Raw genomic sequence first — 25,009 nt, forward strand, 5'->3', positions numbered from 1 at the left:
AGCCAAGAACTATTTTTTTTAAAATCACTCAATCAATCACCTGGCGCCAAAAGGAGTACAACGTAGGCACCAGGCAAACCTCTCTAGAGAGCTCCTTCCTCATTCCATAGCCTGGGTGCCACAGCATAAAAGGCCCTCTTCCACCATCTAGCCTAGCATCCTGGTTCCAGCAGTAGCCACTGCTGTCTATTTTTGTTTGCCCCTTCAGCTACTGGTGTTTGGATGGATACTGCTTCTGGATCTGGAGATTTCATTTAGCTATTGTGTCTACAGGGGCTCTGGAATCAACTAATCCCTTTTAGGGCGCAATCCTAAGCACGTTTAGACAGAAGAAAGTCCTACAACTCCCAGCATTCCTCAGCCAGCTATGCATAAAGTTGCCATCCTATACGTGGCCATAGACCCCATGGAACTCAATAGGGCTTACTTCTGCATAGACATGCACAGGAAGGCACTTGAGGCGATGAAAACCAGGGGCAGCTGCACTTCTGGTGAGGCACCGAAAGGCGCACTTTCCCACTCCCAAACATAGGTTTGGACTGAATATATCTTGCACCTCCTGCCAGCCCAAACCGTCAGGGAGCCGAGCAGCTCACGACACACGCTTCTTACGCCTGCGGGTGACCCCTAAGCTTGCGTCTGAGGAGCGCAGCAGCGACAGCCGCCCCGGCCAATGAGAAGCCCGGAACCACGGGCACTGAGGGACGCCTGTGGCTAACGTGATCGGCGGAGCGCCCCCCTCCCGCGCTTGCTGCCCGCCCGCCCATCGTCCGACTACGGTCACGCCACCTCTCCGCTTCTGCCATCAGAGCCCAGCCGAGATCTCTGACTGGGCAGGCCGCTCAAGGAAAGGGGGCGTGGTTTGTTGGGCGATGGAGGAGAAGGCCTGGCGTGGGCGGGGCCTCCTTTGTTGAGGCGGGCGGGGCGGGGCGGGGCTGCGCCGCCCGGGGGCGGGCTCGGGCTCCTGGGGGCGGGGCGCGGCCGCGCTTGGACTCTATCGGCGGTGCCGGCGTGCCCATCGCCTCGCCATGCAGCAGGTGGCCGTGATCACCGGCGCCAGCAGGTGAGGGCGGCGGCTGAGCGGGGTCCGGCCACGGGGCGCCTCCCTTGGGCAAGGGAGCCTCTTCCCAGGCGCCTTCCTTTCGGTGGAACGTTGGGGCGCTGCGGAAAGGAGGCCGTAGCGAGGGGCCGCGGGGGGCGGGGGCGGGGGCGACGCAGGCAAGCCTCCGCGTACAGGTAACGGAGTAACATGTTGAAGGTATATCGCCGTATGACACGGTATTACATTATTATATCACCGTATGACAGAGATGTTACATCGTGCTACGACGCAGTATTACATTATTATATCGAGGTATGATGCAGTTTTACATTATTATTATTATTATTTTAAAGTTCCTTAGGGTGCAATCCTATGGATGTTTAGACAGAAAAAAGCCCTACAACTCCCAGCATGCCCCAGCCACTTTTTTTCTGTCTAAACATGCATAGGATTGCATCCTTGGTGCTTGATAGTTGGCCCGCTGGCTTTGCATTCATTAACCCCAACCTGGAAAGTGGGCTTAGAGGCTTCGGTTTAAAACGCGAACACGAACGCTGAAAATGAAAGGAAGCCGGGCAGAGCCCGTGTGTGGCGGCACAGCCTGCGTCAGTTCAGTGTGCAGGGATAGAATGAAGGCGTATTTTATGGTAAGGCATATTAGGAAAGGGTCAAAACGTGTCTCACAATATTAGTTTGTGATCGTGTTTATATGGGATTATTTTTGTGTTTTGTTTCTATAGTATTGGCTGTATTATAGATTTGATCAGATTTCGGAGGTGAAAGTTGCAATATAATATGCTAAATGGAGTCAAAGTGAACAGTGGATTTTAATGATAATGGTAATAATGCATTGACGTGCTATGGTCCATGGGGTCACGAAGAGTCGGACACGACCGAACGACTGAACAACAATAACAACAAATAATGTATATTGAGAAAAGACAGTTATTTTGAAATCTTGCATCTAACTGTACATTATAGAAAATAAAATGGTGGATGTCGATAAAGCAGGTTTATAGCAATGCCTGGGGTGGAGAGAGAGGGAAACTTTTCATAATACTAGAACTTGGGATCAGGGTAGGGCCATCAGGCGCTCCGTACCTCCCCCCGAAATCCTAACCCAGCTGGCTCCACTCTGCGGAGCCGCCAGCCAGGTGCATTCGTAGACGTGCGGAGCCTGCAGACGCAAATGGTGGCGGCTACAGCAGCCGCCATTTGCATTCCCATTTTTTGCCGTGATAGGCTACGTAAATATTTACGTAGCCTATCACGGCCTCTGCAGGGACGCAAATGGCGTCCCTGCGTTAGCCGTGATAGGCTACGTAACTATTTACATAGCCTATCACAGCAAAAATGGGGAACGCAAATGGCCGCAGATGCGGCCGCCATTCGCAAAGCAGTGCAAACGGCACCAGGTAAGTGCTCTGTTTTGCGTGCCTTTCGTGGGGCGCGGGGGCTTCATTCCGCCACAGATTTCAAGGGGCCGAATGCACTGGCATTTGGCCTCACTGAGATCCGTGGCAGAATCCTTTGACATCCCTAGCTCTTATCATCCTAAACATTGAATTAATTATTTCATACAGTGCTTGGTATGAATGGAGTTGTCAGTATTAATTGTCTGACCTGTTCATCAATTTTAAAATCGACATATATTTCTCAGACTTCAGAGTTTTTAAAGAATTCTACAATTTGATTTTTTTAAGACCCCCATTACCATAAAACATAATTTACAGTGTAATCCTATGCATTACACACATTGTGCTGAGATCATTGTTTATTTTAGAGATGTACCAAAAATCTCATCCCACATTTAGGGGGACCATTCTTCCCCAGTGAAAGTGGGGTGAGGTGAGAGTTTTGGCTGCTTTTGAGTGGTGGATGAGAGAATTTCTGAGAACATGTCAAGGATGCTTGGCTTACCTAAATTCATGGATTAGCAATCTCCCATCAGCCACAGCCAGCATGGCCAGTTATCAGAGTTGCAGTCCTTTTTCCTAAGCTAAACAGTCCCACATGTTGTAACCTTTCCTCATAGGAAAGTTGCTCCAGCCCCTTGATCATTTTGGTTGCCCTTTTCTGAAGGGCCCTCTTCATGAAATGTTGATGTGTTATATTCCCTTCACTCCCCTGAACACATATTGTGTATGTGAAAGCACCATTGGTTGTAAAATTCAAATGGCAACAATGGTGGAGAGAGGAGCAAAGAAGTTGAGTGGCACTTTTTTCCCAATCTAAAGTAGGTTTGAACTGTGGTCTTACATTCTGCTGTTGCCCATTTGTGCCATTATATGAATGTGACAAGTCAAGGGAGCAGCCAGAGGTCCCTGTTCTGCAGAAAGAAGGTTTGAGCTAATCAGGCAGACCAGAGGTAGTTCAGGAGTGGGTATCTTAAGTTGTGCAGTGAGAAGACACAAGCGCCTACTGGGGAGGGCACATATGGAAAAGGGGTTTTCTGTGAGTCTTAAAATGTCCATTAGCTATTCTGCAATTCTTCTCCTGATTTCGAAGGAAGATGCTTGCAATACCCCTCTGCACCATTTTTGTCTGTTATTCCCCCAACTGGGTGGTGGGGTTCATTTGTATGGTGATTGTCTCTGGTACCTGACATTTAGCTACTGCCTAAAACAAAGTTGGTAAGTGATACCTCAGCCTCAGAGCTGGATGAAGCAAATGCAGGTTCAGGCTGGGTAATCAGTATAGCATCAGATGAGAATTGGTAGGGCTGGCAGGGGTTAGGGTTGGGCCCAGAGTTTCAGATGTTAGCCTCCTTCTCAGGGTCTCCAGGGAAAAGAGTTAAATCTCAGGGTGAGGGAGCAGAAGCAAGGTGGTAGGTTGTTTTCCCCAGGCCCATCCCTATCCTCATTCTAAAGTTTCTAATGCAGCCCATTCCTAGCAGGTTTTCCCAGTCTCAGTATCTTTCTCTTTCTGTGGGGGAGAGTTCCTAAGAGATGGACACCATAGAGGGATAATAACTCTGCGGTGTCCTTGGGAAACAGGGCAATAATAATGCACTTCAGATCAGTTAGGTGAGGCCTAGGATCTTTTATTTAAAAAACTTCACTAGCTCCAGGCTCTGTTTCTTGCTCCGTCAAGTGCCGCTCCTGAGGTCCCAGGCTCTGCTGTCTCAGTCTCAGGGTCTGAGCCACTGGAGACCTGGCAACTTTAAGGACCAGGCAAGTCAGGACAGTACCAAATTGCAAGCACTCTTTGGGCTGTAGAAGGTGTGTAGAGCCTAACTTTGACAAGTTCAACCCAAGGTGAGTCCAAAGTGTGAGGATGCCTCTCTGGAGCACATTACAGTATAAAGTCAGTCCCGCCCCTTTGCCTTGGAGCCTTCTTTCCTGTAGCTTATTGAACCAGGGAGCAGGCAGCAGCACAGCGCTAGAGAGGTCAGCAAGAGCATAGGCTTGACTCCATACCCTGACGCCAGGTCTTCCTGCTCCTGTCCAAAACTGCCACAAACCTCCTGTGTCACTCATGGCACCCATATTTAACTTACACAAAAGGTTACATGTATTCCTAGTGTTGGTCTGGATTGTTGATTCTACTGGTCAGCCTTCCAGCGCCAGTCTCTTTAGCGAAGCTCGCAGAGTTATTGAAAGAATTTTAGGGATGTTTAACATACATGCTGCAGATGTTTATTCTTATTTGTCGTTATTTAAAATTATTTTTAAGCTGCCTTTAAGGGTAGAACCCTCAAGGTGGCATATAAGATTTTTAAAAATACAAAACTATACAATTTTAAATAAACAAATAAACATAAAATAAAATACTGTAACATTTGGCTCCTTGACACTAGCTTGGAACATTTTGGTTTTTGTTAATACCATGTACCTAACCTACCTAGTTGCCTGTGGTGAGCAAAATATTGTTGCAGACTCCATGTTTCTTCCCTGCAGATCCACAGCTGCTTTTAAACTATCCTCTTTTGTTATGAAGTCCAGAATAAACAGGGTCCTGGTCCACCAAGTGTACAGTGTGCTAGACATGTCCTTGTTGTGCGCTGGGCAGGAACATGGTCTTCATCATCAAACTTCGTGAAGTGTTATGATCTATATATGCAAGCCAGTAAAGATGCGAGCTTTGGAAGAGCCATCCTTTTTATGTCATTTGTCTTCTAGTGCCCCATAAGTGAGCTTGCTAATCCCATTAAGAAGAAAACTAATTTACTTTCCTGCAGCAATTTTTCTTTGAGTGAATATACTTTGTAGTTGCATCCACTATCCCTTCTTACATTGGGAGGCTCTTCAGACGTAATGTAATGTGTGGACTGAGTGTGTGTGGTGGTAGTGGTGTGTGTGTGTGTGGGGCTTGGTGCCTAATGTCCTATGGCAGGCCTTGACAGTGTGTTGTTGCTGTTGCAGTGGAATTGGTTCTGCACTGTGCAAGCGCCTCCTACAGGAAGATGCCAGCCTCCACGTGTGTTTAGCCTGCAGGAACATGGAAAAAGCCAACGACACCCGTAACCAACTGTTGTCCTACTTCCCCCATGCGGACATCAGCATTATTCAAATAGACGTTGGCAAGCTGGAATCTGTCCTACACGCAGCCAAAGAGATCAAGGCGAGGTACGTGGTAGGGTGGGGCCAATCAGATGGGATCCAGATGACATCCCTGTTAGACGGTTAGATGGGCTGTCCATTTATAGAGTGGTCTTCACTCACCCTCATCAAACAGTTCTCCGGGTTGGCTTTCCAGGCGATACCTGCATTACAGGTTTTTGCGATATGATCTTAATCTTGGATAAATTCTGGGGAAAGTAGCCATGTTTGTAGCAAATAGATTGCTTAAAAGACCAACCTTCTAAGGCAGAACTACACATTCAGCAGCAGATGCAGGTCTGGAAACTCTAGTTGCTGTCAAACAGCCATAGATGGACAGGAGAGAGCATGACTAACTTTTACCATTCCCATCATTTCCCCTGCAAACACACAGATAGAGGAAAATGTGGCTGGAAAGGGATGATGCAGGGGAAGGGTTAAGCATTGCTTTGCAGCTGTTCAGTGAGTGACCCATGTTCCCAGACCATGTCTGCAGTCAAGTCTAATTCTGCCTTTATTGTGACCTGAGATGTGAAGGCCTGGAGGAAAAATGGGAAGAAACTAGGAAAAAAACCAATCCTCCCGCCACAGTTTCCTAAAAATATCTGGAAAAGAGTGGCTTTTTCTGGGTATGTTTCCCCCCTCCCCCTTCCCCATTTTTTCCAGGACATCACACATCTACCTCAGCTATTGTCAGCTCTAGGGTACGATGGCTTATTCCCTAGTGGCTTTGTTTGTATTTGATCCCACAGGAATCTTTGTGCAAGAAGTACAATCAAAGTAGTAAGAAACATCTTAACAGCTTCATGAAATGTAATTGTGGGGCTGGAAATGAAGGACTTTTCTTACCAGCATTGGACAAATGGCCAATACTGTTGTGAGAATTCACTATGTAATGCACGACGTTTGAGATCCAGTTGGTGCCATTAGCACTATCAAGTGATCAAACTTTTCCTGGCCGCTACCTCTTTATAATACAGGTTGGCTGGGGTAGGATGTTTAAATATTCTACCATGAGAAGAAAACTTTGCAAACAGAAAACTAGCATATCACTGACAATGATTCAGCCTAACCTGATAAGCGAGTTTTCTGTGTGTAAGGAGGGTTTTTTTTTCTCCCTGTGGGGATGGGAGTCCATTCCATCATGCAGCCCTCTGCCTGCAGCCTGAAACAGTACACTTCAGGGCAAATTTGATCCAGCAAATTGGCCCCAGACATTCTGCTCAAGGAAGTTGTGGGTTAGACCAGGCATTAGGCATAATGGGCATTAGGCACTAATGGGTTTATTTCCAGTTCTGTTTAATAGGTGTTCAAGGCTGTCTTTCTCTTCTTGCAATAATGAGCTGTTACTTTCATTGTGCAGATTTCACCATTTGGATTATCTCTTCTTGAATGCTGGGATCATGGTAAAGCCACGTATCAGTTTGTGGTCATTTTTACGTGGCCTCTTCTCCAGGTATAATATATCTTAACTGGTTAGTTGCTGTGAATTTTCAGCCTGACTGTGAATGGGAGGGAAGGAGTAAATGGATGTTCCAGTGGAGGAGAGTACATAGGTAGGGCATGTTAGAAACCTAAGCCCATGTAGCGGTCATGAACCTCCCTCCTCTGAGACAGAATCCCACAATTTGACACTTTCGATTCTGTAGAGGCCAAAATCTGACTCGAGGCTGCCCTCTTGCTTTTCCGCTTCCTTATTTGCATGCAACACAGCTAGAACATACAGCTTCCAGGCTCTTCTTAGAACAAGTCTGAGAATCTGAAGGTGTGTGTTTTAAAGTAACTTCCTAGCCTTCACTGTTGCAGAGCTGCATTTTGTGAGATGATGGTGGCAGCAAAAACAAGGAGGTAAATCAAATGAAGCCCAAATCTACGGTCTATTTTCCCCACCAGCTCTCTTCTACTCCCCCAACCCCCAGCTCTCTAATTTCCTCTTTTCAGGGTGGTTTCCCCCATGAAAAGCCTGGCTCAAATATTTCAAATTTGGTAAAAACCAGTTTGTGAACAAGAACGCTGCACAATGAGTACTCGTAGGATACTGTCTTATCTGGAACCAGCAACTGTGTTAGCACATGCTGCTCGATAGCTTGTTGTTCTCCTAACAAGTCAGAATCAAGACCCAAGAACAAACAGTGACTTATGATTCTGGCTGATTAGGAGAGGAACAAGCTATGGATCCCAGTTTGGACATAACTCTAAACAAACCACAGACAGAGGCTTCCTGGCTTATTTAGCCACTCCCACTGGCAGGAGGAGCCAAGCATGAGTGATTGAGCAGCAGACTTGCCTGTTCTGGATACTGTTACATCTGAGCTGGCCCTGTACTTAGATATCTGTGCTCATTTTATTTTCATTTTTTATTTTCACATGTATAATGTTCAGAGGGTTAGCCACGTTAATCTGTTCCAGGAAAAACAAGAGAATGTTGTGGAACTTTAAGGACCAACAAATGTATTATGGCATAAACTTTCATGGATTACAGTCTACTTCATCAGTTACGCAAAGTGGACTCTAATCCGTGAAAGCTTATGCAGTAATAAATTGGATAGTCTTTAAGGTTCTACAAGACTCTTTGTTATATATAAAAATCTGTTGCATAAAGGTAGAGACCATGTGAAAAACTCCCTTACTGATAAGACTTTGGCTTCTGGCATAGTTCCCATTATACCTCTTAAGAAACATGTTCACGACTGCCACTGAATGCATAGCTTCTACCATGGATGAGTCCTGTATGTATCTTCTTACAGATAAATATGCCTACTCTTTTTGCAGCTCAGCTGGCCATTAGCCTCAGCGCAAAATACTGCCTATATAATGTAGTCACTCATCATAGAAATATTTTCTTATCATATACAGATATTATAGCCTCTGAAGACCTGTATTAGATAGAAAAAAGTTTCTATGTTGGATGTTTGCAGTATTCCTGACCATTTAGCTGGTTTAGTAAAAAAAAACATGTACTTATTCTGAAACGTGTAACTTTTGCAGTGTACCTGCCTTTGACACTGTAGTTGGAGACCACAGGAAGACTCTCTAGGAAATACATTCACTGGCTGGTCATGTTGCAGTCTTGGTACAATATCCTTATCTGAAATAAGCTGAGAGTCATATTTCCTCTCTCCTTTTCACAGTCTCCCTTTTCCATATCCCTTTCACTGTAAACTTGCTCCTTGCTTTCAAGGTCCCGCATTAGCCTCTTTTCTCTTGCAATTTGTCCCTTCCTGCTCTTGCCATTCTCTTGGTATCTTTCTTGCCAAGCCTAAGATTTCTTCTTCTTCTATGTTGCCTTGTCTTCCATTGAATGTTCTACCTCCATAGGGATGGATATATTCAGTTGACTTTAAACAGCAACTGACACCTATTTTGGAGCGTTCCTTCTGCATTCTTTTCCTCCACTTCATTCCCCTATTCTTTTGTGTCATCCCCCTGCCCCCCCCAAGTCTGTCTCTAGAATGTGAGCCTACAAGGATTTGCCCTTCATTTAATCTTCTGTACGGCCCATTATTTTAATTTCTCCCCCAATGTACTGTGTAAATAAAACTTAATGTAAAAAATGTGAACCAGACCTTGAAATGTGTTTTGGTATAGGTATGTAAAAATATGACAGTTGAAAATGCTTTCATTTCGGCTTCATTACTTGCCTTCTTAAATGAGATCTCCATGCAGCTCTGTAACCATGTGGGCCAGTAAGTTTATTGTTGTTTTGGAGTCTCTGAGGTTCCTGTGGACTGCAGAGAGAGCCTTGGAGGCTCCATGGGAGAGAGAATCAAATGCAAGGGAAGAAGATACTCTCTGTCCCTTTTGATACCTGTGTAGGAGAGGGCAATTCTGCAGGTGCAACTCCTTTTCTCACCCCTCTGACATGACAAGCTGCATCTACTAAATTCCTCCTTGTACACAACTATCAATGGTACGAGCATTCCTAGCTTTGTGATAACTCTAGCCACATATCAGGTTGTGTGCCTTATCAGTTATTCAGGCTGCGAAGTCTTCATATTCTTGGCATTCCAAGAAGTCCATTCTGTAGCTGTACTCTTATTTTCTTTTTGAGTTCATCCTTTTAAAAACCGGGGACACGCACACTCTTTCAAAATGTGAGGACACCATTATGTTAGAGTGACAGTATTTTCTGGAATCTGCGTTCTGCCAAGCTTACCTTGTTAGACCACTGCAATGCATTGAGCTAGTGTTTCCAGGGAAGGATCCTAAAGTGGCTTAAAATCTAACCTGTGACATGACAACTGGTTATTTTATTTACTCTTGTATCCTGCTCTTCCTCTAAGGAGTTCAAAGCAACACACATGGGGTGCCCAGGTGGTCTCCCATCCAAATACTGACCAGGCCCAAACCTGTCTAGCTTCAGTGATGGAACATCCTCAAGTGGAACAAAATGAAGCAAAGTCCTCTTTTGCCCAGTATGTGGTACTTCATGTGTGACACAGGAACTACATTTTGCCTTGATTTTATATAGAAAACTTTATTTGCATAAAGTGGTTTACAGTCTCCATCTTGTTTGTCCTGACGACGAGTCTGCAAGGTAGGTTCCCCTCATTTTACCGCTGAGGAGCCAATGACCAGGTATAGTTACTTGCCCAAAAGAGCTGTAGCCCCTGGATCTCTCTGGCAGTGACATGGATCCCTGCTACCTCACCCTGCTGTGCACTCCGCCCACCCAAGCTAACATCCAGTCTGCCTTTCATTTTTAGGTCTACTGCTGCCTGCATAGAATTGCTGCTAGCTTTATGCCTGTTGTAGAAGTGGGCAACTCCACTTTCCTCTGGCCTGCTCCTGATTGCTTATGTACACACGTCAGCCTTTCCACCACAGTAACTCCAAAGTCTTGGGCACCTCATTGTTTTGGAAATCCTTGTTCTAGGACAGTAGCTCTTAAACGTTGTTGACCTGAAGGCTGCCCATCTGAGTGGCTTCGGCCATACTTTCACAGTGCACGAAGTCACTTGAAAGGCTTTCAAATTCAAACCCAATTGTGATCCAGAGGAGAGCTATGCACACAGCTAGGGGGTTTATAGGAATTTCCTCTGCACTTGTTTGCACTGCTGATGAGAATGTAAGAAGAGCCCTGCTGGATCAGACCAAGGGTCCATCTAGTCCAGCGTCCTGCTTCCAACAGCGGCCAGCCATATGCCTCCAGAAAGCCCACTAGCCTGAATGGCATACAGTCATGAACTTTTCCATTTAAAATTTTAAAAGCAAATGTCCTTTTCAGCATGTAATGGAAATGTCCACAGGCTTCTCGCTCTTTCAACTTTTTCCTCCGTCATTTTCACTTTTGAGGACCACCTGAAGGTCCACCCGGGATCAGTAAAGGTCACTAGATCACAGTCTAAGAAGCACTGCTTTAGAATGCTCCAAATAAAAAGCTAGTTAACGATTTTGACATTTCCCGTATAAAGAGGAGTGCCCCTTCTTGCCACCGAATAACTTTCACCCTTTTTGCCACCAAATAACTTTCTCCACCCACACAAATATTTAACAGCAAAGAATAGGGTGATAGTTTTTGTTAGTGATCTTCCTTAAGGGCACCAGTCCTGCAGAATGAGCTGTAATCTCTTGTCCTGTTTTCAGGCGAGCAATCCAGATGTTGACCACAGCAGAGGGGCTGATGAGCCAAGAGGACAGGGTCACTCCAGATGGCTTACAGGAAGTCTTTGTAACCAACTTCTTTGGACATTTCATGCTGGTAGGGAAGGTTTGATCTAGTATATGTGTCAGACATGTAGGTATTGTGCAAATATTATCTGGGTGTTTGTAATGGGAACCAATCTGCATATTGGAACACTAGCCCTATTCAAGAGTTCACCTTTTAGCAGGACTTAAAAGTGAGTCGGAGATGTACGCATAAGCCCTGCCCCAATGCATGGCCTCCTTTGCAGACCTTCATGCATTGAGTGAGAAGATATGAAGGAGATTTCTAAGTGCACTCAGCTGAAAGTGCTTATCTTCCCCATAATCAACATCCCCCAACTTCATGGGGACATTAGGGGTGGGGCTTGCATGCCCCCTCTCCCTACTCACTTTTAGCCTTCGTGTGTTCAGGTGAACTTCTGAATAGGGCTACTGTATTCTAGGTGCTGGCTTTATATATGGTTCTGAACAATCTGCTTCCCACACATATCTCACCTCTTTGGTTGATGAGAGTGGTGTGTATCAGATGAGGCGTCCCACAGGTATGAATGAGGATAAGCTTGTCTTATACTGACTGAATAACTCATTGACTGCTGGATAGTCTTTCACCATGTTTGTCAGTTAACTCAGGTTTTTAGTTCTATTCTTTGCTGGCCTCAGTATATTAAATAGAGCGCAATTTTCTCAAAACCTGAAGAAGTCCTCAACCTCAAAAGATTTATTCTCTTGTTTATTGGTATGTAGGACCAATTCTGCAGCAGCATTCAACATTACCTTCTGGATCTGCCTCTTTTTTCACAACCAGGTGTTAGCTAACCAATTTCAGTGCTGTGTGCAGGTTGGCTAACATTACTGCCTCAGTCCTACATCTTGCAGAACTCAGCCAGCATGGCTGACTAAGGAATGCTAGGAATTGCACAACTTCTTTCTGTCTAAACATGCATAGGATTGCGCCCTCATTGACTTCAGGATTTAACTTGTAAAATGACTTGGGTTTGCTGCCTTTCAGTTTGCTGGCTTCAACCAAACAACTCCCATGTTTAAGTGTAGTCTTACAATATTAATCTGGTGCTCAGGGCAAAAGGTGTTGGCATAGTAGTAGCCATCTTTCTGTGTATCAAACTGTATCCTGCTACCCCCTCCCTTATCAACTGCAGGGCACTAGTCTGTCAAACCCCTAATTTTTTTCAAAGAGGGAAACCGTGGACAATCTCCATCCCTCAAAATCAGGAGTGAACCAATCTCAAAATCGGGTATAGTGGTCTGGTGGATTGGCTTTACACACTGCGTAGGTCGTGTGTGTGCGTGCATGTCTGGGCAGGGCACCTATCCCAATGCATAGATGTCAGGTCAGGTGTGCAGATGGCAGGAGAAGCAGGGGAGTTAGGGACATGGCAACACTGATCCCCCACTGTGTATATAAGCTCTACACAAGCAGCACCAAGACCAGATCTACACCTTCATATCAGTACGATCCCGTCATGGTAACACTATATCCCTCTTGCGCATTTATACTTCGTAGGACACACAATGACATTTTTTGCGGTATATTGGATAATGTGGATTAAAAAGCAGGCAATAACACTACAAAAGCGGTATATTGAGTGTGTAATGTCCTCCAACAGTTATCAGTGCACTTCAATACCGCTACAAAGCAGTAGTGTAGATCTAGCCCAAGGGTGACTTGGGCTTTGGCAAGCCTTCTCTGAAATGAAGTGTAGTACTTCTGGCTGGCAAAGTAGGTCAGCCTTCAGCTGCCAAAGGTGTTCAGCTGCCAACAGTGGCTGACTTTTCTTCTGCAAAGACAACAGGGCTGCGGTGGTGTTTTCATGATATGTAGATTAACGGGAGAAGGCGCTGCCTTCTGTTTTCATGCTCACACCATGAGAAGACCCAGGAATATCCAAGGGAAGGGGGATAGTTATTGGATCTGTGCTAGACAAATAATTGATTTTGACTATAATGTGCATGTTCCTCTTGGAGGAAAATGCAGGTTACACTTCTTACAAGTGGGGTTTGTCAGCAGGATACTATATTTAATTTAGATTGGGTGCCTATTTAGGCAGGGACTCTTGTACCACAGAAACAGGTGAATAGTAATAGGCTTATGTCCGGTCAGCATCCTTCCCTGCAAAGTCCACATTATGCATGATTTGCATGATAAGTTTTATACCACACATTAGCAAAAGCTCTCTGGGCAGTTTAGAAGAAAAGCTTAGAACCATAAAATACAATAAGACTATATAACATAATATAATGCTATAAGTTTAAAACACAATAAAACCAACCTAGTAACCAATATAAAAGCCAGCAGCAGTGCAAAGATCTGAAATGCACTAACACAGTTTTTAAAAATGAAGGGCTAAAACTTGTGCTCTTTGGGTATATTCTTTTGTATTAAAAGATACATTGGAATGGTTCCTTGTGGCCAAAGAGTTCAGAGAACATTGCTGGTATCTTTTTTTAGATGGTGTTAGGTGGCCCTTTGGTCATCCTAGAACACGGGTGGCCCTTCATGCCAGACCCATCTATAGGCACGTAGAGTGGCCACTAGTGTATTAATAAACTTGAGTTTTGTTGCATGCCCAGGACTGTTAAAACCAGGGTTGTTGTCAATATCACAGACCATGATGTAGGGCTGATAGGGTCTGAAGTTCTACAAGCCTGGAAACTTCTGAAAGCCTGATTTCTTGGCTTCATAGATCCGGCAGCTGGAGCCTCTGCTTTGCTCTGTTGAAAAGCCTTCCAAACTGGTCTGGACGTCTTCAGTCAATGCCCATAAAAATAACTTCAGACTTGATGACTACCAGCACCGGCAAGGCACGGAGGCCTACAGCTCCTCTAAATATGCCACTGACCTCACAAGTGTGGCTTTGAACAACCACTTCAACAAGCAGGTGAGGGTGTGCTATTGCTGGGCTTTTGTCATGCTGCTCATCCTGTCTCTGCATTGGCCTGTTTCCAGAGGGAGATCCCTCTGTTGCAGCAGAAACAAGAGGGAGCAAGTTTTTAGTTAATACGCTTGTAAATATAGACTTTAAAATTCATGGACGATGCTTGGTCAGATTTCTGAAGTTTGGGAGTGGAGGAAGGGAAGACTTAGTAAATTTCAAGTGTCCTGTATTGCCCGTCCTCATGGTTAGTGGAACTAATGCAAACTAAGACACTGGAAGCAAATCTGCTTAATTTGCATAACTTATGTAGGACACACAATTTTAGCTTTTCTTGGTGCAAATTTTGGGTTCAGAATTTTCCGTTGCCTTGGCCCTCTTAGATTATTTAGCAGACTTTTTACATTCTTGCCTGTATAATGCTTTAAAAATAAGCAAGGTGCATCACAATCTTGCATAATTTATCTTTGCAACCCCCCCCCCCACCCTTATGTCTGCCCTCCTTCCTGCATGAGCAGACTCCCCATTTGCCCTGCTGCCTATGGGGGCACAGAGGAGATGGAAGGACTGGGGTGCAAGGTGGGTGTTTTGTCAAAGGTAGAGAGGTTCTTTTTTTTTGGATTCAGAGCAATGACTACACAAGGGAGTAAGAATCAAAAAGCTTTATTAACTATAGCAGGCAGAGTATTACAGTTAAGCATATGATGTTATAAAGCAAAACTAAGCAAATCTTACTCCTCCCTTCTGCTGTCGGGAGCCCCTGATAATGACAGCGGAGAGACTTCAGTCAGCCGACGCGCAGCACCTCCACAGTCCACAGTCAGTTGCGAAGCGCAACTGAGTGACGCTGGAGGGACTTATATACATGAAATCTCCTGTGTCTGTGTGCTGTCTTTCACAGCTCCCTAATCACACCTGATCTGATGGACTCATGGTGTTTAGGCATTTTTTCATCTTACCCAAAAGATAAGCTAAATTAGCAGGTGGACCACAGCCAAAGAGATCCTGCCTGCCTTCCAAGGCCATACCATCCTAACTTGTTTCAAGAACAAGGAGTCAGGCCAAGAAGCTAAAAGGTTTTTGAGGTCTCACAGGAGTTTCAGGCATAAAAGAAGCAGTTGTAGCATGTCACACTATCTCCTTGATATACAAAAGTCTTCCGGGGAATTTCCTCTACATCAGGGAACTATGGGTAAGCAAAGTCTGGGCTACTTCATCTCTTGCTGCTTTGGGGAGCAGAAGGGTAAATGCTCATTCTTCAGGTTGGGACCTGGTGACTGTAGGATGGGCTGAACTCTTTTGTGGAACACGAGCTCTAATTGTTGGTAGAGGCCAAAATCTTACAGATGACGCTCTTATTAAATGGAGCACCCTTTTCATTCTCCGTCAGGGCTGTTTGATCTGTGTTGCAGGTAAACGGTGGCCCCCTGCTTAATTGAGCAACAGATTTCTTAAAGCAAATTATTCCTTTATCACAAAGGAGAATAGTAACCCCTCTCACCAAAAGCTGATCCACATGTTGGAGTGGAGAGCAATTCTGCTCGGGTAGCTCTGGGTGCAGGGTTCCATGCTCCCAACTCTCTGATGACCTCCCCTTTCCCTCCAGCAGATCCACTCCCAAGAAAGGACTAGAGCCCTTCCTCACTAGTGGAAATATCTAGTGGGACACTTCCTCAGAAATAATTCCTGTGCTGGTTTCTCTCATTCACATGCCCAAAGTGCAGGATGGAAAGTTACTGGGATAAGGGAGGGAGGGCAATCTTGTAAAAGCTCCATCTCCTCCTGGTGTGAACTTGGCTGACAAACACAAGCTGCACTGACGTGTGAGCATGGGTGTCTCTGCATGTGGGGATGGGCCACAGTGGATTCCAGGGGGTTCACTTCTGTCCCTCTCTGCCCCCCTTCCTTCCTCTCTGTGAACAGGGCCTATATTCTAGTGTCATCTGTCCAGGTATTGTGATGACCAACATGACGTATGAAATCCTACACCCTCTTTTCTGGAAGTTATTTTTACCCATCCTCTGGCTGGTGAGTGTGATGGACTTCTGGAGTGGTAGGGTACCCAGAAAATAAGTTTTGGCGAGTGGAGGATTGAGTCAGATTCAAGCATAGGAAAAAGTTGAGTTTGCAGACCAAGGGCTCAACCTGTTGTCAGTAGATGTAAATGTCTAGTGTAGCAACCTTTTACCATATAATACCACAGAGGAAGTTCTGCTTGGCTACTTTCCATTTGGGGTATTACTGCTGTTAATATCTGGGCAGAGGGGGCAGTGTTCTCCCTTATCCTTTTGGGACTGTTTCTCTCTCCAGCCACAGTGCCAGAGAGCAGGGAGAGGAGAAAACTAACTTGTTGCATTTCTTCTTGCACCAGTTACGCCTTTTTACCACCACATATACGCTGACACCATTCAATGGCGCAGAAGCACAGGTAAGGTGCTTTTACATGTATGTAGCAATTGATGTCTTTTTAACCCATAGTGTTCTGCCCTATGATAGCCCTTATCCATGAGATTCCCAGTAGCTTTATTGTGGCGTAGGTATGAAAAAAATCTCCTGCAGATACTGTCGGTTTTGGTCTTGTAGTCACGCCTATACGGCTCCACTCCTTTTCTTTTAAAGACACAGACATAAAAGTTCAAGGTATGTCCAGAATACCGTTTCCTCAGGAGGAACTGCAGCTTGTGCCCACACAGTTAGAATGAAGAAGCAGAGTTCAAGAGTGTTCCAAGGCAGATGGCACACAGTTCTGAAATCCAGCACCTCTTTCTTTTTAAAAACAAAACTGAGCAATGCTTCCACCTCCCTTAACAATCTGAGATAAAAGCCAAATTAAGATGCTTATGTTTGACTCTAAAAAGATGGGATGGAACAGAATTGTCTCCGTTTTTGTATTTAGTTTGGTTTTGGGGTACTATAAGATTAAATTGTGCATGCGTGTGCGCTGGCCAGTTTCAGCCAAAATGGCAAACATTTAATTAGATTATAGGAGTCAGGATGTCTACTCAGGAAGCCAAAGGTTTTCAGGAGGCTCAGCTGAAGGTCAGGGAAAGAACCTAAGTAAAGGAATTTAGGGCAAAGGTGAACAAGAAACTATCTTCCTGATTTGGTTGAAGTTCAAAAGGGAAAATAATTAATTGTAGGATTAACAGTCTAAGGCAGAAGCACAGAGTGACAAAGAGAAATGCAGAGTCATAGAGGAAAGAAAGAGCCAGAGCTGCTCGACATGGATAACTGGTTGAGAGTGCTGGGCCTTCAACAGTAAAATATTGCTTGTATAAGGGACCTAGATAAAATGAGGACATAGCTTAGTTAGGTGGTTAGATGGATGTGTTTATCCCAGGTTGTTTTATTACCCTATTGCTCATATGATGTGTGCATCCATTCAGATTTTAAAACTACCCAATTAACATTTTTCTTCAGTAAACCTTTAAACTTTGTTGTCTGAAACGTTGTGGTCTCTTTTCTTTTGGGTTACCCACCTCACGTCTAATAGCCAACCCCCACACTATATAAAGTAGATACCTGAGACCCATAGAGTTTTAAAGCTGGCTTGGTGGAGACAGCCAGAGGAAAAAAATCCACCTGGTGACGGTGAAGAAAACCACAGGAAGCGAAGGGCAAAAAGGAGTGGGGGTATGCTATTTTGCTTGTTCTCCCTTCTGCTTGAGGAACAGGGTGTTTCTGGTCCCTGACAGGTAGCCTATAAATATTTTAAATACATTGCTATTTCTGAACTGCTGCAAAGTTTATGCCAGTCCTCCATACCCAACTGTACCTGCTCAATTCCTCTTCTTGGTGCCTCTCCCCTTCTCTTTCTCTCTCCCCCCCCCCCCTCCTCTTAGCTCACCCTGCTCATGGTTTTCATTGGATGGCTCTTCAGTGCTGACTCTCCTCCATCTTTAGTTTGAGGCTGTTCAACTCCAGATTAAACCTGGAGGAGGATTCTGTGCACTGGCAGGGTTTGTCTTGAATGTAGAGCACCTGGGGCATCTCTATACCAGCCTCAAATCTTGCATTTAAAATAGGGCTTTCTGCTTCCATTTTAAACGCAGGATCACAATGACTCCTTTTTGTGTGTGCTTCCTTTCCCCCCACCCCCTTCCCCCTCCTTCTCCCCGTATCTGAGTCTTCCATTATCTTTCATTGATCTCGCTCCTCTTCTTGCCTCTTTTCCTCTTTTCACAGTGGTAGTTTGATAGCTCATTATCTGCGATCTATTTAAAAATGGAACAAAGGGCATTTAGTGCAGGAGATGCCTTGGAGGATCATGGCGTCATGTAAAGAGCCCGCAAACTTCCATGGAGGAGCCATCTCAATCACAGGATAAAAGCTCAGTGTGAAGGAGCCCCTGGAATGAGAGCTGCTTGTATTTCCTTCTAGATTTGGCTGTTCAAGCAGAAGCCAGAGTTCCTGGACCCGCTGGTGAAATTTCACAGCTGTACTACATTCCTGGGCAAGAACTATGTTCAGACCCGCAAGGTAAATGTATATTTTAGAGTAAATTACATAGTAACCACTGCTTCTTTCACACGGTTGGTGCACACTGTATCATACAGTCGTAGAGAGGTCTGTCTTGATGAAGGCGAGACAAAGCAGCTACCTTAAATAGCAGATTTTGGATACCATTAAGGACAGCAGATTCTACTGGGACATCCCCCTGCACAAGTCTCGTAGAAATGAACATTCCTTAACTGGAGCCTTAAAGATTGGAAGGGCTAAAACTGACACTGTTAAAATTTACTTTCGGTACTCCCCCCCCCCCCCCCGCCCCACTTTGGGTATTGCTCTGTATTCTTGGAGAGCTGGGCACAAACATATGCTTATCAACAGAAACTGCCCATGTTAAGTATTCTAATGTGAGTTGATTCTGTATGGGGGGAAAAAGCTTTCATGAAAATAACATAAGGCTTAATGTATTACATTACACACACAAAACTCACTTCTAAAATGAAGCAACCCAGTCCAGCTGGGAGAGTTCTGTGTGGAAGCCAGGTTTTGCATGCATATCCCAAAGTGGATGAAGAAGTGAACCAGGCCTATAACAGCAAATCTGTTAGAAGAAACAAGGGGGGCTCTGTGGTACCAACAGGGGAGGGGGGAGGAATCCAATCTCCCCCATTTGGAATACGAGCATTCCACAGGATGTACCCCCTTGGCTGGCCTCTTCCTATATTAGGATGAACAATTAAAATAAACAGAAAAACAGCCCCACTGCCAGGAGCCTTCAGGTTAATATAGTAAATTTAAACCCATTAAAGGCACAATCCTATGTGTGCTTAGACAGAAAAAGGCCTGCGATTCCGAGCATGCCCCAGCCAGCTATGCTATGCTGGTTGGGGCATGCTGAGAGTTGTAGGCCCTTTTTTCTGTCTAAACTCACATAGAATTGTGTGCTAAGGCAGTTAATATAGCCACTTTTTACTCACTGCTGTCTGAGAGCCTCACACCTCCATCAGCAAGTGACCTAAATAGTTATATTGGGAGGGAGAGACCAAACACAAGCTCGGCTCCACAGGACTCCCAGTCAACCCTCTTCCACCCAGTTATATAGTTCTTCTCCACTAGTTGGACCTGCAGGCCTTGGTGGCTACAATCTCTGCCCTACAGGCAAAGAGCCACAGGACAAGAGCCCTTTGGCTTGCACCTTTGGCAAGCTTTGTTACTTGAGAATCAAAAAGAATGGAAAACTATCAGTTCATCATAACTAAGCAAGTATAAAAATATTTAGGTGCAGGGGCGTTGCTAGGTTCTTAAAAGATCAGGGCCACAGGCCCATAACACAAATTTGCATGCGCGCACACACACACACACACACACATATATATATACGCACGCACGCATACACGCACACACAGGAGTCTAAGCACGTCTAATATGTATGTGTGTGGTGCGTGCATGCGGTGTGCTTGCATGTGTGTATAGATTACATACATACATAAGAAGTGTGCACTGACCCCCCGCCCCACTTCAACTCAGACCCTGATTCAGCATTTTGGAAAACATCCTGCTTCTGCTGTGGCTAATTTGTAGTCGGACCACTTCAGCTCAGCACTAAACCTGAGTCAATATTTGGAAAAATGAATCTTTATGCTTCCAGTTGACTACTATGGGAAATTAGAAAAAAAAACTGTAACGTTTTTCTCTCGGATGATAATTTCAGGCATAGTAGCCCCCTAGAAGAGGATTACACCTGCCCAATGTCAGAAAAATAGGTGCAGCGTTTATATTTTGATTTTCTTTTAAAGGGAACTGCCAATAACATTTTAATTCCTTGGAAGAATTGGATAAAAATTTCAAGATTCATTGGTCTATCAGAGAAGATCATGTCTGTCAAATTTCAGAATGATAGCCACAAGGGTTTTTGTGCAAGGGTGGCCTTGACATTTTGAGGCCTTCAAAAGAGGACTTACTTATCTGCCTATGTTCCTTGTGAACCACTGTTCTGAAAATTACAGATAGCCTAGAGGTGTCCCTAAGTAAGAAAACAGCAAAGTTTCAGAAGGATAGGTGCAGCAGTTCACGTGGAAGGGGAGTTCTCCAATTTGGGGGAGGGAGTGATTTGCTTTCCCTTCCATTCACCTCTTCCCCAATAGTTTTTGGGTAAATTTGTATGAAAATGCACAGGTCATTAGAGGTGTCCCCCAGGTAAGAAACCTGCAAGGTTCCTGAAGGATATACATGTATGCAAATTTAGAATGACTAGAATTTATTTACATTTCACCAAAGTTAGCAACAGGGGGACATGGGCGGGAAGGTGCTATAGCACTCATGTCCTGCTTGAGAGTTTTCCCGTGGGCATCTGGTTGGCCGCTGTGTGAACAGAATGCTGGGCTAGATGGAGCTTGGTCTGATGCAGCATGGCTTTTCTTATGTTCTTAAATATAGAGTGCATCTGAGCATGTGCAGAATGTTTTTCTTTCACCCCTGGGCACTTAGATTCTCCCCCTACCAATTCTATTCCCCTCACGCAACCATCCCTCCTCATCCTACCACCCTCCAGCAACTCTTCATAAAAACAGATGTCTTGTTTTGTGCATCTCCTCTCTACCTCCTCCTTGTTGTACACAAGCTGTCATTGTATCTTCCTTCTCATAACTTCATTTGTACCAAGACTTCACCAGGATTCAGCCAATGAGTCTGTTTTCAAAACTAGGGCTAAGTTATGGAGAAACTCTGAGCTTGTACTAAGTGCCTTTCCCTCACCACTGAAGCTAGTGTTCATGCAAAAAAACCCCCAAAGCCACAAATGACAAAACATGCATAGGACTGAGCTGAAAGGGTAGTCAGTTGGTTAGATGGAATTGGGTAGGCACTGTGTTAAGCTTGCAGTACCATGCTCATAACTCAGGACTTATTTCTGAGTAAACATGCAGAACATCAAGGTGCAAACCTCCCTGCAAAAGTACCTTGTGCTGGAATCCTGTGCACACTTTCCTGAGGGTAAGCCTCATTAAACATAATGGGACTTCTCAGTAGGCATACATAGGATTGCATAAATTAGCAGTATTTATCTTCCCTTCACTTAAAAAACAAACCAAAACTCCTATTTTTTAATTAACGCTTTCTGTTCATAGGAACATAGGAAGCTGCCTTATAATGAATCAGGCCCTGGGCCCATCTAGCTCAGTATTGTCTACACTTGCAGATCACAGGGATATAATTTAAAAGTGCATGAATATCTGTGAATTTCAATGAGTTTTCTGAAACAAAATTAATGCATAAAGGAACTTCCAAGTAAAAGGGAGCTACCACAGGGCACGCTTTTATCATATGAACCCCTGAAACATTATCCTGCCGCCACTGCCCCAACTTTTAGCTGAACCTGCCAAGTTTTTCCAGAATACACCAAGGCATCCAGTAAACATGAAACTGTAATTTTAAATCTAAGGAGGCAGTAGAGATGGAAGCTAGGGCTAGATGGAAGCTAGGGCAGCTTTACAGATGGAAGCTAGGGCAGCTTTACAGATGGAAGCTAGGGTGGCTTTCCATTGGTGTGGATGTCTAGGACATTCCAGTTCCATGCTCTCCTAAAATCTTGAGCATCTAATTTACTGCAGTCCATTAATCATTTCTAAATAACTATTGTGGGGTTGGTTTGTGAGGAGCCAGTTAGTTCTTCCAATGGTAAGGGCAGGGGTGGGGGTGGGGGTGGGGGTACCAAAGCACTCAGTGCTGACTGTCCAGGTGGACATTCAAAGAAGCTTTGATTGGCTGGAGGTGCTGCCATTTGGTACAAATTGGTATGCAGTATTTAAGCTGCAGTTCTGAAAATGATAGAAATTCTCCTTCTGACACAATTGGTTGATTTAAGGCATGGATCCCATGTTCAGCCCAGTGTTTCCAAAGGAAGGACTGTCCTGCTATTTTTAAATCTGGATTGCTCCAGGAAGTTGGGCAGATGGATTGAACTGAAGCTGGTGAGCCACTACATGCCACGCCTCCCTGGTTGCTCATCTTATGTGTGGGAGCATTCCATTCTTAACATATGTGGGTGTATCCTGACATCGTCCATTTGGAAAGGGATGCCAGATTTGGCACCCATGAAAGGAGCACCCAAAAAAGGAGAAGCTTGTCATTCATCTGTACAAGAAAAGAGAGATGTCTTATACAACTTTAAATCTGGAAAATCAGAACCTCCTTCAAGGATTGGTAACTGCAACTTCTTCAGTGAAAATTCAATGGCAGGCAGGCAGTGGGGGGTGAGGGGATTCATTAAATAGTGGGAGGGTGCCCCCTACAGGAGGAATAGGTCTCATGTAAGGGGAAAAGGCCAAACTGATTCTGTAATTTTTTTCCTGATCACTGCTGGGCTCTCTGTCTTTCAGATGGATCTCACAGAAGACATGGCTGAGAAGTTTTACGAGGAGATGTTGGAGCTAGAGAAGCAAGTTTTAGTCAGGAGCAACAGCACACAGCATAAAAAATAGCAAGACCAGAACAGTTCGGGTTTCCTATCTTCGTAGCAAAAGGTTTCTTCCACTTGGACTGGTTGCTGGGTTTTTTCCTTGTTTGCCTTTGCAAAGTAGAACTCTCTGGAGATGTATTATCAGGTTATCATGGCCCTGGAGTGCTGAAAGAATCTAAAAATACATTACTATTTACCCTCTGTTCCCCCAAGTATGGAGTGCCCCCAAGTATGGTTTTGAGACAGACAGACAGAGTGTGTGTGTGTGTGTGTGTACGTACACATGCTCCAGTGAACTGTGATGTTTTTTAATTTAGTGTTTGTCCTTCCCTGTTGGGGACCACCTGTAGTCTGTCAACTCTTCAGAGCAGTAATAAATGGAGGGCAGATGTGTCCTTGTCTCAGCAAGTGGGCTTGTATGTACATGCAGTCCTGCTGTGAAGTTATGTAGTGCTGCCTACCCAGAACACATTGCTGGAACCTTCTAAAACTCCAGCAAAGAAACAAGTGCGCCTGCTTGCCCCCTCAAAGAACTATGCCTCTCTCCATATGCATCAAAACACAGAGTGAACACCTTTGCACCAAATTCTTAGCACCATGAAAGAAGCTCTGAGAACCTCCTGTGAGGCAATAGCTTCAATTAGCTGTTCTGTCCTATTAAGCTAGGTTCCTTTGTCTTTCAGTGCTCCTGTTTTCTCTTTGACTACTCCTAAGTCTCTTTCTTTTCTTTTTTGAGGAATACAGGGATTTTTTCTCACCCACGATACTACTGTTCTAATCCCTAAGCCGCCTGATCGGCAACCAGCGCATTCTAGACTCAGCCCTTACTCTTAGCAGGAGAATTGGAAGGATGCAGTTTCCCTGGCTGAGTGCTTCTTGATACTGACTACGTGTCAACAATAAGATGGCCCATTTCCTCTTCAAAGCTTGTTGTTAAGGGTAGCTTCTTTTTTAAGGCTGTGTTTCTTAATTTTTGCCCCTCAAGGTCCCCATACAATATTTTTTTATCCTCTCCATACATGCTTCCTCTTACCATTGGAGTCTTTCTGGTTTGCTTACGGTGCAATCTTATACATGTCTAATCAGAAGTAACCCCATGGAGTGAGTTCAGTGGGACTTACTCCCTGGTAATTGCATAAAAGTTGGTAGCTTTTTAAGGACTAAAGAAAGGTCTAAATGTGAACAGACAGTTGTGTATCCCATGGAGTCTAATAATTTTGCTATGGTTTTCAAAAATCTTATGAGGACAGATGATGGAAGAGAAAAATCTCCAAATTCTGAGCACTGGGAGACAGTACAAGGCTGAGAACAAAGTCTAAAGTGTCTCTTATGAATATTTAAGTACATTTATATATATTTTATTATTAGCATTTATATGCTACCTTATCTGCTAATAAGCCATCAAGGCCATCTACAGTAATTTAAAACAAAATCTTAATACAATAAAATAAAAATGGTACAAAAATTTAAAGATTAAACTATGCATTTTAAAAGGCTAAGTTGAAAAGATGTGCCCTTGCATCCTTTCTAAAAGCCAAGAGAGTGGGGGCCAATTTTAGTTCTTGAGGGAGTGCACTCCATAGTTTGGGAGCAATACAGGAGAAAGCCCTTAATGCATGCCCAACAAACAAGCCTGTGTGGGTAATAGCACTCTCAAAAGGCCCTCTTCTGCGGATTTTCTTTCCCCCCTTTCTTCCAACATGGAACTCAAGGCAACATAGAGAAGGTTTCTAGGCAGTCTCCCATCCAGGCACTGACCAGTTCTAGACATGTTTGGCTTCAAGCAAGGTGACGGCATCATACAGTGCTTTGCATAGTATTCACCCCCCTTTGACTTCTCCACATTTTGTTGTATTACGACCTGGAATTAAAATGAATTTAACTCTCATTGTTGCCATTTGATTTACCCAACATACTTAACACTTTGAAGGTGCAAAATATTTTTATTGTGGCACAGAAGTGAATTAAACAAAAACAAATTGTC

At 44.4% G+C, this 25,009-nt stretch overlaps 1 protein-coding gene across 5 annotated transcripts; it reads left to right on the forward strand.

The window, feature by feature from the left end:
• The first annotated feature begins 966 nt into the window (after positions 1–966).
• On the forward strand, positions 967–25,009 carry HSD17B7 (hydroxysteroid 17-beta dehydrogenase 7). Of its 5 annotated transcripts, none has more exons than XM_084851137.1 (10): positions 967–1,354; positions 5,407–5,610; positions 6,947–7,039; positions 9,867–9,998; positions 11,170–11,284; positions 13,932–14,126; positions 16,044–16,148; positions 16,492–16,548; positions 18,501–18,599; positions 22,946–25,009. In XM_084851137.1, the coding sequence occupies exons 1-10, from the start codon at positions 1,302–1,304 to the stop codon at positions 23,045–23,047; spliced, it is 1,155 nt and encodes a 384-aa protein (XP_084707263.1). In that variant the 5' UTR covers positions 967–1,301; the 3' UTR covers positions 23,048–25,009. The 5 variants fall into 5 exon arrangements, with proteins under 5 accessions (XP_084707263.1, XP_084707264.1, XP_084707267.1 ...); XM_084851138.1 differs by having other exon boundaries at positions 967–1,063; XM_084851139.1 differs by lacking the exon at positions 967–1,354 and adding an exon at positions 1,599–1,689.

The sequence above is a fragment of the Heloderma suspectum genome, chromosome 4 (genome assembly GCF_057233095.1).
Source record: "Heloderma suspectum isolate Gila_16-S chromosome 4, 16-S_ref, whole genome shotgun sequence".
Taxonomy (NCBI): domain Eukaryota; kingdom Metazoa; phylum Chordata; class Lepidosauria; order Squamata; family Helodermatidae; genus Heloderma; species Heloderma suspectum.

Coding starts and splice junctions, on each gene's coding strand:
- HSD17B7 (XM_084851137.1), top strand. CDS start 1,302: ATGACAGAGATGTTACATCGTGCTACGACGCAGTATTACATTATTATA. Junction 7,040..9,866: donor TTACGTGGCCTCTTCTCCAG/GTATAATATATC, acceptor TCTTCCTCTAAG/GAGTTCAAAGCAACACACAT. Junction 11,285..13,931: donor TCTTTGGACATTTCATGCTG/GTAGGGAAGGTT, acceptor TTGGCTTCATAG/ATCCGGCAGCTGGAGCCTCT.